The 12,486-nt window shown below is 36.2% G+C and overlaps 1 protein-coding gene and 1 pseudogene across 7 annotated transcripts in view; both read right to left on the bottom strand.

Moving 5' to 3' along the window:
* The window catches only part of ACSS3 (acyl-CoA synthetase short chain family member 3), a 148,982-nt gene that overhangs the window by 27,254 nt on the left and 109,242 nt on the right, over positions 1-12,486 (bottom strand). For all 7 annotated transcript variants that reach the window (XM_089920003.1, XM_089919998.1, XM_089920000.1 and 4 more), the window contains 2 exons: positions 3,224-3,319; positions 430-493 (listed from right to left, as the gene is read on the bottom strand). In XM_089920003.1, the coding sequence (XP_089776129.1) occupies positions 430-493; positions 3,224-3,319 (160 nt within the window). The remainder of the gene's footprint in view (positions 1-429; positions 494-3,223; positions 3,320-12,486) is intronic.
* Positions 5,633-5,731, bottom strand: LOC115803529 (U6 spliceosomal RNA; annotated as a pseudogene).

Here is a 12,486-nt window from a genome sequence, read left to right as displayed (position 1 = left end):
AAAAACAGGAATACATGAGAATAAACCAAGTTGTTCCAACAACCTAAAACGCGTTTCAAAAAGTGGAAAGTCATGTATATTACAAAATTAACACTGTATTACTGAAGGGTCAGAGTACAGAAACTTTATTTACTTCTTTATATTTTTGGTACTTAAGTTACTTTTATCATCTATGCATTACTCGTATAATCAGAAATATTTTTTAAAAGATGCAAGATTTATGTTTTTACAAGTCCTATCTAAATTGGTTCCACTTTATGGGGCTTCCATGTTAAAATTACAACAGCTGGCATTGAGTATTCTCAAACAATTTACAAGCTTTTTCTGGAACCTCTTCACTAGTAATATCATTGCAACCACTCTATTTTTTCTTAATTTTACATACCAATTCTTGCTCTTTTAAATAGTAGCACTGCAAATTTTGCTTACTTTACCACAATGTTTCCTAAACACCGAGCCTTCAGTTTTTGCATGTTGTCATCCAAAATCATAACTGGAAAGCAAAATATTAAAAATAAATAAGTAAATAATTGAATAAAAACACATAAACTTAAGGCTTAAATGTTTCCGAATATTTCTATATTCAGCTTCCCAAAACTCTAGCTTTAAAAAGGCATCCTTTAATTCCTGTGAGACCACAAACATACATAAATAAGCTAAGATGAAAATTTTAAGTGTACATGTTTTAAATTTTTAATTAGATAATGAATTTTTGCTCAGAATCACCCTTAAATAAAGACATAGTATTTTAAATACACTGGTAATTTTTAAATGTACATTTATATCCATTCAAAAATACCCCTCCATTCTTTCAAAAATATTAAAAGTATGTTCCGCTTTTCAAAAATTAAAGGATACAAAGTGTTAAAACACAGACAAAACATACTTCAAGCAATAAAAATAAAGAATTTAAAAGCCTGGCAAACTCCTTTTTCTGATTTAAGGCTTAATATCCACTTATGAGCTTTAAGGTCAATTTAACCTTCCCAAATATTATCCCAATGTGTTTTATGCTACACTGTAAAAATCCTGAAGGATTTCAAGAGACCAAAGCTTGTATCCACATGCAGTAATCTTCAGTACAAACTAGAGTAAGGATATATCATCATGTTTTAAGCTTTAATAGATCCTTTATGTGGCTTCATCCATCCAGGTTACTCTACTGAAAAATGCTATAAGAAAAGAAGAACATTATCCCCAGAAAAAGTTAATTGCTCCTGTGTGTTCCCAGAGCACTTTGTTTCTGACAATTATTAGCGGTGTAGGTATCTGTCCCTCACTAGATGTGAGCTCATTAAGGGTGAAGCCATGATAATTCATCTTTGTCTCCCCAAATCCCAGTACAGTGGCCAATTTACTATGTGCCCTGGAACACATTCTCGCTCTATTACCCCTCCCATTTCCCTATCTAAAAAGTGGAAAAAATTCCCTTCTCATAGGGTTGTAAAATAATTACTTGAAAAAAAATATAGTGATAACCTTGCATAAGATACTCAATGAATGTGAAATTAAGTATTACATTACGTTGAATGTTTTTCACACAAAAATGATTTTCTTTCCTTTCCCAAAAGGATATGGCTTTTTAACATTATAATATTAAATGTTACATTATACTTTTGAATCTCTGAATAACCATAAAAATCATGCGTCATAAAGTCATTATTTCTTTGGTTATACTTTAGTTCTAGCGTTTAAGCTGTGCTGTCTGTAAGCCAACGGCTTTCAGACAATGAGAAACATCTGTACTGAAATTCCATGAGGCATCAAAGCTTTAACTCTTTCTTACAGCTGGATATGAAAATGGTACTGAAACACTGAAAGGGAACGTAGTTAACATCTCCCACAGTCATCAGCCCCTAAAAATGGTTCAACACAAAAGCAATTTTTCTAATAAAAGGAGTAGGGATGACAGAACCCTTCAAAGGGAAGATTTCATAAAGCTGCATTCACCCTTCCATGCCTGGAGAAGTCACTGACTTCACAGAGTATCTATTTTTGCCCTTAAAAAAAAATCTTACATGTCTTTTTATAAATATATCTGCTAGGTTAAACCAAATGATCCTTAACCAGTCATTGTCCTAGAAGGAAAATGTAATATTTTTACATTAGAGAAGCAAAAACACATCTCTAAATTTTGTAATTTACATGCAGATACAAACTGTATGCAGGAGTTATATTCTGTTCCTAGATGCTGGGTTTAAGCTAAATTGTGCGACTTTATGCAAACAACGTAACTTCTGTACCTCATTTTCCTTGTCTGTAAAATGAATGTGTAAGACTAAATCAAGTCAGCCCCTCTGGCTTCTCTGAAATATTAATGACACTACTAGCTAAGACTCAGTTCAGTCTTTCTACCAGCAGCTGCTATGTTAGTGCTTCATTGTGTTCCATCAGCAACCCTATGAAGCATATAGCACTATTATTCCCACTTAGAAATAAGGAAGTTGAATGTTTGACTTGTGTAACAATGTATAACTTAAATAAGTCACCTTGTATAAGACATACAACTAGGAGGTGAAATCCAGGGGATTATTGAACTATTATAATCACTACCAATAATTTAAAAACAAATATGGAAAAGATAGTGTTTCTCATTGTCACATACTGCCAGCAAGGATGAAATTATTTTTCTTTTTAGAATCCTTACTCTTTATATTCATTTTTTTTAGCCAACAAGATTCAAAAGCTTTATCATCACTTCTAAATTAAAAGATAGCATATATAATGGGAAAAACTGCAGCTTTTATAACAGAAACAAACAAACAAAATAAAACATAATGGTTTGCATTGTCTTCAGGACCTAATGAGCTGTGTTACCTTAGGAAAGTTATTTAGTCTCTCTGGGCACCAGCTAACTCATCTCTAAAATGTGAATAATATCGGTAAATTAAATATACCTCAGCATTAGTTGAAAAGATGTATGCAAAGTACTTGGCACCTAGCATATATTCTGTAAGTGTTAGTCTCGCATACATATGCTTAACTTGCCTTATATTATGACAGTCGTTTAGAATATGTCCTTAGAAGTCTACAATCTTACTTTTGATCAAATTGGCTAATAACAAAAGTTATCACAAAAAATTAGACATTTTTAATACAAGGCATTCATTCAAATACTTATTAAGCACCTAGTATGTTTCAAGCAATATGATTCACACTAAATACAGAAAAATACCAAATTTATTAACATTACATATTTCAAGTAATCAGAGTAATTTCTCACCATTGTATCCTGGAACACTTTTTCCTGCTTGCCCTGGAGGAGGTGTTTTAGAATTACCTAATCCAATGCATGATGCTGTAATTGGGGAACCAGTCTCTGGAGAAATAAATATTATTTATAATTTAATATTTCAACTTGAGATCATGATGTTTCTTCAGTGCCTGCACTGCCCCCTCCCTCCACAGAATTTCACTGCATGAGGAATAGATAAATGGTCCAAATGAACTATTTAAAAATGAAACAGATCCAGTAATTGATATGATATTGACATTTTAAAAATTTAAGGACACAAATTTAGAATAATATATATAGTAGTGCTTCTTTTAAAGAAAAGAAAGGCCTCTCTTAGTGTTTTCAGTTGTGGATCAGCAGGATGGAGAATGGAGAATTACATGACTGTGATAGTTTTACAAAACATGTTAAAAACTGAAAAATCTCTAGAAAAGATGCTTTCTTTTAACTCACCTAAAGCTATTTTATCAGGGTAAATAACAGCAATGGGCAAAATATTTGTTATTTATAGTTTAGTCTCTGGAATAGGTAACATGAAGATTTTTAAAAATATATGAACAGTATCATATTCTAATTTTTTAAGAACTACATTTGCCTAGAGACCTTGCATCTAAAACTGAATTTACCAATGCTTTATCAAATTTCTCTTAAATCTGTTGCCCCTGGACTTCTGAAGGCCCAAAACCTACGAAGGAAGCTATTTATCTTATGCTGATTATTTCCTTAAGACCAGAGACTTATTCACAATTAGCCTTCATTGATTAACAGAAATGTTAAATTTGTCTTCTCTGTCTCAAGTTGTAACAGTCAGAATAACAGCAGCTATTAGATAATAATCATAAGTTCTGAAACTGATAATTTTTTATAAAAGGATGCATTTGTTATTATTGGCAAATACAAGTTTGGAGTTACCAGAATATTTTGAATATGAGATTTGTCTCTATGGAGGGTAAGATAAGAGGGTATTGATTGTAAAAATTTCAGAACTACTGGCTTAATATTATGCACATAAATGTACACCTACATACACCCAAGGGATTAACTGCCAAGCCATTCAGATCCAAAGTAATCCAAGATATTAAAAACATCTATCTTCCTAAGGACTCAGAATGTACTTCCACTCTGGTTTCCACCATTATTTATCATGTATTTATATCACTTTAGAATGATGGGAAGAATTTATTACTGTTCTTTACCTTCCAGAGTAGTTCAGTTTATTATTCACGTTTTGATGGCGGCTCAGCTGGTATCAATAACAGAAGATGAACTCTCGAACTTTAAAACCCAGTTCCTGAGTGACAGTCCAGTGCTTAAGGTGCTAAGCCAGATGGTCACCGCTGAGGAGAAGCAGCGAGTAACCGGAGAAGACATTGCTGGTGTTTGACAAAGAATTCTCAAATACTTTCATATCACGACAAAAAATCGGGAGGTATTTTATGACCATGGCATTCTATGAGCTATGAGCATTCTCCCTACAGCACAATCAAAGCATGGGAGGAAATTCACAGGTTTGGAAATTTAGCAGCACTTTTCCCTTTGCCTTTTGGAAAATGTCTGAGTATTTATCTCAGCTACCCTGCAAGAGCAGTGAGATGAGAGCAGTGGTGATGACAGGAAGCAACCCTGCAGAGTGAGGTGCTTAAAGGAAGGTACTCAGACATAACAAGGTGACAAGAAGAACAGAAGGTACTAAGACACATTAGAAAAAGAGATGTCCCCTTCAAGATGCTGCCGCTCTGCCTCCCACCGTGGTGAGAAGCAGCTTCTGAAGTCAATCTTCTATTTTTAAAGCATATCTTGTCAAGTTCAGGTGCTCAGTAGGGGCACTCCGATCATCTGAAGTACAAACTCTTGACACTTCTCAACACCATAAGGCCTCTCAGCCCTTGTCACCACATAGCTCTAGAATGTACAAATGTACCTTCCAGTGGCTCTAATACCTATCAATGGTTCTAGTATCTGCTGCTTAAAAGAAAAACAAAAACCCTGTAACAACGAAACTGTAACTGCACCCTGCTTCATCTCATCTCAGTGTGGATTCTTATAAAAGACATGGGCACTCTGTTCTTCTGAAAACTGGGAGGAAGGGAGTGTGGGAAAAGGAAGGGAGAATAAAACCTACTCTTAAACAAAGACACAAGAAACTGAAGCGCTGTCAATATCTACTGCCTAAGTTGACATTGTACATCCTTCCTGAGATTCTTAAGCATCTTTTCATAGTGATTACATCCTCATAACCTTTAACCTTCAGCTGTTTTGTTGTAGTTTATGATTGTAAAGCAACTATGAAAAGCATATTTTTCTATATGATTATTTTGACTGAATTTTAAGGGCAATGAAAAGTATTATCCATTCAGTTACTTCAAGAAGATAATGTAAGTTTATACTTTGAACATTAATAATCTGAGCATTTTGTTGTTTTTATTTTGTGCAGGGGCCATGCTCATCTTCTCTATATCGTTCCAATTTTAGTATATGTGCTGCCAAAGTGAGCACTTATTGACTTTATTTTTATATTCATTTAGAGCATTAAAAATGAACTGTTGGTAGTGACATGCAAAGGATACAGTCAGACAAAATGACAGTTCCTAGGAATCTAAGTATAATAAGCAGCCACAGTTAGGACAAAAGTGGGTTGAGAAAGACCATAATGGTTGTTACAGAGACTTTGGTTTTCTCTCTTTATACCCCTGAACGGCCCAAGACCCAAGAACTGATCAATCTGCACCGTAGGCACACAGATGCACGCTCACACATTCATGCACACAGACTGTATAACCACCCTGGCTTCCCAGCAGGTCCACGTGCAGAACAGGCTTCCAGTTAGGGAAAGCCCCAGGCATGCTGCAGTCCTTAATCAAGCTCCAAAGGACTCCCAAAGCCCCATTTCAAAGACGTTCTGAAAACATCTGCTTCACACTGCCCAGGCTATAATTAACTGGCTAGCAGTTATCTAAGCAGACAGGAAATCCAGATGTCACATTTTGACTGGGAAAGAGCTACATTGAACAAACCAGAACATTCTCTTTGAAGAAAAGAATTGGACACTTCATTTGGAGAAATCTTTCCAAAGAGGTCCAACCTTAGAAAGACAATGCTCAGCAATTCACCAGCAAAATTTCCTTAGATAAGAGACAACCAGGAAGAAGATGGCAGGAAATTGAAGGCTCTGAAGAATAAGTTACCTTGGTATGTTTTATATTCACACTGCATGAGAAGCTAATACAGACATTTCACTATTATTTTAGTGTTTTTACTGCCGCACTCCACCTTATTGCATTAGTGAGCTGTTACCTAAATGAATTTTCCTTAAAAATTCTAAAGGAAGAAAAGGAGAACTAATAAACATAATTTTTTCAAACATGAATTATGCCATGTACCATGTGCTAAGTGCTTTTTGTTTATATTATTGCATTTAATCCAAGTATAAGCTGATAGGGAGAAAAGGAAATATTATTTTAACAGAAGAAAAGTACTAAGGCCTAACATAGAAAATTGAAACAATTTGTCCTGGTTCGCATAGTTCTTTCAGAGCAGGAGAAGAATGGCATAGATAAGTGTGCCACTCATGAGGTTCCCGTGTAGAATACAGAGGAGAGAAGAAAATAGAGCTCACCCAGACTGCATCCCAGCAGAGGAAGAAGAACCTTTGTGACACGGAGTGAGTCCAGTCTCTCATGCTTGTAAATGGAAGTAATGGTGGTACGTACCACTTATCAGCAAACATTTATTGAGCAGCTGTTATGTGCTAGGTGCTGTCATTAGAACTGGGGATAGAGCAATAAACAAAAGTGACCAAAATCCCTGCCTTCATGGAGCTCACATTTTAATTGGGGAAACAAACAATAATAACATTCAAAAGTCTAACATACAGCATGTCAAAGAGTGATAACCACTAAGAACATAAAGAAAGCACAGATAGGATATGAGAATAGGATATGAGAAGCGATGGGAAGGGATTGCAATTTTAAACTGGGTAGCCAGATAAAAACTCCCTGAGAAGTGACATTTGAGTAAAGACTTGGAAGAAGTGAGGACGTGTGCCGTATACATATCTAGGGACAAAGAATCCAGGAGAAAGGAACCGCAAGTGCAAAGGTACCGAGGTAGGTTTATTCCTAGAGTATTTGAGGAACAGTGAGGCAGCCACTGGGACTGAGGCAGAACAAATGAGGAAAGTATTAACAGGAAATAAAGTCAGAGACGTAGTGAGGAGACAGCTCACGTAAAACTACTTCAAAGTCCTCTTAAGACCTTAAGTTTTTAGTCTGAGTGATGTTGTGAGCTAGTGTGGACCTTTAAACAAAGAAGTTAACGAATCGCAACAATGCAAATAGAATCTACTTAAATATTTGAGCATCATGTAGGTTTTATGATCAGGTTTATTTAATTTGGGGCTTTAAGAGAGACGTGGGAGAAAATGATGGACAGATGGGAGCTTTTTTAGGATGGCTGGTTAACGACAGAGATTCCTGTGGCTTTCTGAACAGCAAGAATCAATTCACTAGATTGACAGAAAGACTAGAGCTCAGTTAGGTGGTAGATGGGAGACAGATTGCCCGCACAAGCCAAAGACAATCACTTTTGTTATATAAGTGTTAGTGTTTCTACAAATCAATACAGCATTCCTGAAAGGCAAGTTGGCAATTCTTATAAAAAGCCTTAAAAATGGCAATTTTTCTAAAAACTCTTAAAGGTTGAGCATAGCCTCTAACTCAGTTGTTCCACTTTAAGGGATATACACAAGGAAATATTTGTAAGAGCTCACAAATATTAAGCATCAAGGATGTTTACCACAGTATTGTTTATACTAGAGTTTAAAAGATTGTCCAAAAAAATAGGAATTATTCCATATTAAGGAGTAATGCAAAACCAAACACCATAGGAAAATGTCTAGTGATAGGAAATAATTCTCACAAAATATTGTTTAGATAAATGTTGTAAAATGCACAATGCACAATGTGATTTAATTTTTTAATAAATAATATACATTGGGCAAAAATATACATCTTGGCAAGATACACATTAAAATATTAACAGAATTTCTTAACACCATTTCTGAATGGTGAGCAAAGGAGAAATTACATTGAAGACTCCAAAGGCTACACCCACAACCTTGAAATCTCTCCACAGTCGTGGATTACAGGTGGGTACAACTTGTTTAATACTTCTTCTACTGTCTTGTGATGGCTTTGAGTAACAGAAAAGAGTGAAAGTGATGTTTTGTCAGTTTATAGGCACAGGCCTTAAGACATTCAGAACACTGTCTCAGGAACCCGTGAGGTGCCATGTAAGGTGGTCCACTACTCTGAGTCCGCCAAGCTAAAAATGCCACTTGCAGGCGTTCTGGACAACAGTCCTAGCTGAGTCCAGCCTTCCAGCAGTCCCAGGCATGAGAGTGAAGCCACTTTGGAGCCTCCAGAGCATCTCATTCACCACACAATTCTCTCTGTGTTGTCTCAATCAACAGTACTTGGAGCACAAAATCCCTAGCTGATCTCTACTCATATCTTTGATCCATAAAATCACGAGATATGGTGGTTATTTTTAGCCACTAGGTTTTAGGGTAAATATTTTTTACACAGCAATAGATACTTGGAACACTTGACATTAAGAATATTACAAAATCTTTCAAAAAAGAATTGTGCATGTAATTATATGAAAACACTCTCCTAGCCTGCAGTTGAAATCAGGTTCTTCTTGTGTGCTTTGAGAACCATTTGTATCAGCAGGACCAAAGTCTAATCCCTGACATTTTGTGCTCAGGAAATGTTTTCTGACTAGTAAATACATACTTACATAATTTTAGGCTCTGACTCCCATTATTAAGATCAGTGTTCTTAAAAAATAAGTAGCAAATCACACAATGCAATCCCAAAATGAACAAGAGAACAAGAGAAATAGAGGACTCAGGAAAGAGAAAAAAACTGTATGTTACTGTTGCAAGTCTGTTACAATCTTTTTCTTATTCCAAGAATGATATTCAAAGGTCAGTCCTTCAACAAATATTTATTGAACATATCCAACCTACATAATGCATTTCTTTTGGGGAGAAGAGAGTGTTAAAGATGGAAAGACATGCCGAACAGAAATAGAAGTTATGTACAAAGTTGAGACATTAGACCACCAAGGACTGACTGCAAGTTATTTACCAGAGCAAAGCTTACAGGGCTGGGGGGGTGGGGGGTGGGCGAGGGGTGAAAGAAAAGAAATAATAAGGAACAAAATGAGAGGGGGGTGCAAAGGCAGATCGCGAAATGTTAAGAAATTTGGATATTATTCCGGGAACACTGGGGGACTCGGGGAGTTGTAGCAGAGGAGATTTGTTCAGATTTGCACTTTAGAAAAAGCTCTTCAGTTGCAAACTGTGGCACTAAACTGAGAATCCCAACCCAGAGCAAGAAATCAGTTAGATGTAGGTGGTCTGATGCAGGTGAGTGGCAGTGGAAGATGAGACCAAGTTGGAGTTACACTCAGGATCAAAAGGCCTTGCTGATGGTTTGGATATAGGGACAGGGCAAGAGGGAGAAAACCAGGACAACCCCCAGGGTTTTGGCTTATAGATGAAAGACAACACAGAAAGAAGAGTAGATGTGAGTGAGGGCTAAGAGGAAGAACATTATGGCAGGTTCCGCTCTATAAATAGGTGCTCCTGCTGCATCTGGAAATCTGCCATTGTGCTCCCACTGCGGTTCTAGAAACACTACATTTAAGCAGTATGGATTTTAGAAGTTGGTGGCCCATGCAGAGAGCTGAAGTCCTGGAAATAAATCAATTCAGTGGCACAGGGCCCTTGAGTCATATTAATCACAGCATCATTATGGGCACAGAAGCAATTTGTAAAGAAACCATTCTCTACACCTCTAAATCTATACTGTAAGCTATAAATAACTTGCATGGTGGTAGCAGAAAGAAAGTAGAAACAGTGAGATGTACAACAGTGAAAGAAAATCAATTTAATCTTTTGTGTTCACGAGATGGTACAATTACATTTTAAAATACTTGATTCAACGCAGCCTACCTTTTGGTACTGGAAGCAAACCATTAATTCAACCTGAGAGACACTGGTCTTATCCTACTCTCTCACCAGCACACTGCGTCTAACCTTAAGAAAAACTCATAAATCACCTGTAGTTGAATTAGATAAAAAAATGCTGTATTAATGAAAGCATAAGATAAAACATAAGAAGAAAGGGCTCTGATCAACACAGAACAATGAGAGTTCTGGTTCTAATGTTAACTAGCTAGCTGACACTGGGAAATTAAATTCTCTATGATTAATATTTTCATTTATAAATTGAGCTCTTATGTTCTAAGTTTTCTTGAGTCTGGACTATCTACAGACCAGGATGCTAAAAATGGCCTTTATATTCATGAAAGATTATTCACAGAAAGGAAAGGAAAGGAAAAGAAAAATGTTTATTGAATGTTACTATAGGCCAGGAACTTGCTGCATTGTTCATATACATTTCACTTCGTTTCAAGCTTTCTACAAGCCTGTGAGCAAACACATGTGCACTAGATTAGAGACTTGCCAGAGGCTACAGAGTAAGTGGCTAAACCAGGATTTAAACAGTCTAATTGGGATTCAGTATCACTTTTTACTACCCACATTGCTTTTCCAAGGAGAATAGTCATCTGTTGTTTTCTAATTAGAACGGACAGCAAAAGAGGAATTGGCAACTACTACTTCATGGGGCCAAAGGGCCCACAGTGCAGAGAATTACATGCAACAAGGGAAAATCAAATTTCCAGACAATAACGTTTGTTAAGGGAGGGTTTAGGAACTCTTCATCTCGTAAAGATCTACAAAAACATGACATATTTCCACCTTTCTAGAGTGTATTAAATGAGATTCTTGGCAAGGGTAGGACAATTAAAATAAATGATATTTCAAAGACCAAACCAACTTCATATTATTAATCAATTTCTTAGTGTTTAGTCTCTTGTCAAAAATTATCACTAATATAATAATGAGCATAAATAGGGATTCTAAAAAGCAATTATACATATCTGAACTACTTCATGTATAGTAATCATATCTGAAAACAACACCAACTTGGTGTTCTTCCCACATTATAATGCTGTAAAGATGAAAATGTCTGATTCAATGGCTGCTATGTGACTTGGGATATTCATTTTCAGATGGATTAATAATTTGTAAACAGTTATTCATTTCAAAGAGAGAAAGCCTCACCAAGCCTAACATTTGACAAAAGATTATTCCTTCCACAAACCAAATTCACACAGCTTACCTCTAAGCTCCTGCTTCTCAAATTGTCAGTAACAATTACCTACTTTAAACTAACGAAGACTTGCTCTAAACGAGAAAAAAAAAATGCTGTTGCCAGGCAACAAAGATGACATCAAGACATTTTTCCTCCCTCACCAGATGAATACTTTCACAGTCTTACTAGCTGAACATTGCTGACATGACACTGTGTCTATATGACTGCTTTTCCCAATCACAACTTCTCATGCCAAACTATCTACAATTTCTTTCCCGTGAATGAAAAAGAGAGATGAATTTATTTTTGACCACTCTGCTGGGAAAAACAAAATTCATCAGACAATAGTGATTCATTCATATTATTAAAGACTCTTTACATTCTGCTATTTGAAAGCATCATAGGGTATATTCTGGACAAGCCAGTTCATGGGGCAATGGCACTGCCTATCCAGTCTAACCCTGAGTTCCACAGTGTGTATTTCAAAAGTCTACTTCAATCCACCGTCTTTGAAAATGCAGGCCTATACTTTAACCAAACCCTACCACCACAGCCCGAATTTGATGGGCTCAGAAAATATTAAGTAAAACCCAGAAAGCAGGGAATGACAGTTGAAAAGTAAAACCTAGGAAGGCAGCATTTGGTTGTACATAGAAATATTTTACTTCAAGATCTGCAACCAAAGGAATGTATGCTAGTGGCTATTGGCACCCAAACCACGGAGAACAGATTTTTGAATAATTAAAGATAGAGTCATCAAGATAGTCACTAAGAAGATACTTTCCTCGCTGTATTGTCAGCCATACAGAGCTTTTTATCCCTTAGCCCTAGGAAGCCATTTTGCAGGAAAACATACAGGATTTTGCATGGGGCACAAGCTAGGTATGTTTAAGATGGAAGAAAGTCACACACTAGCACATGGGTGTAACAAGGTTTAAAGAAAGGCAGAAATAACAAGAGTCATAAAACTCCCAATGTGGAATTCCAGGGATGAAGAGAATACCCTGTCACAGACTAAACTCA

Source organism: Delphinapterus leucas, chromosome 11, assembly GCF_059928025.1.
Source record: "Delphinapterus leucas isolate spDelLeu-1000000601 "Yukka" chromosome 11, BTC_Dleu_Yukka2, whole genome shotgun sequence".
In the NCBI taxonomy this organism is placed as follows: Eukaryota; Metazoa; Chordata; class Mammalia; order Artiodactyla; family Monodontidae; genus Delphinapterus; species Delphinapterus leucas.
The sequence above is the reverse complement of the archived record's forward strand: the minus strand, read 5'-3'. Positions and strand labels throughout refer to the sequence as shown.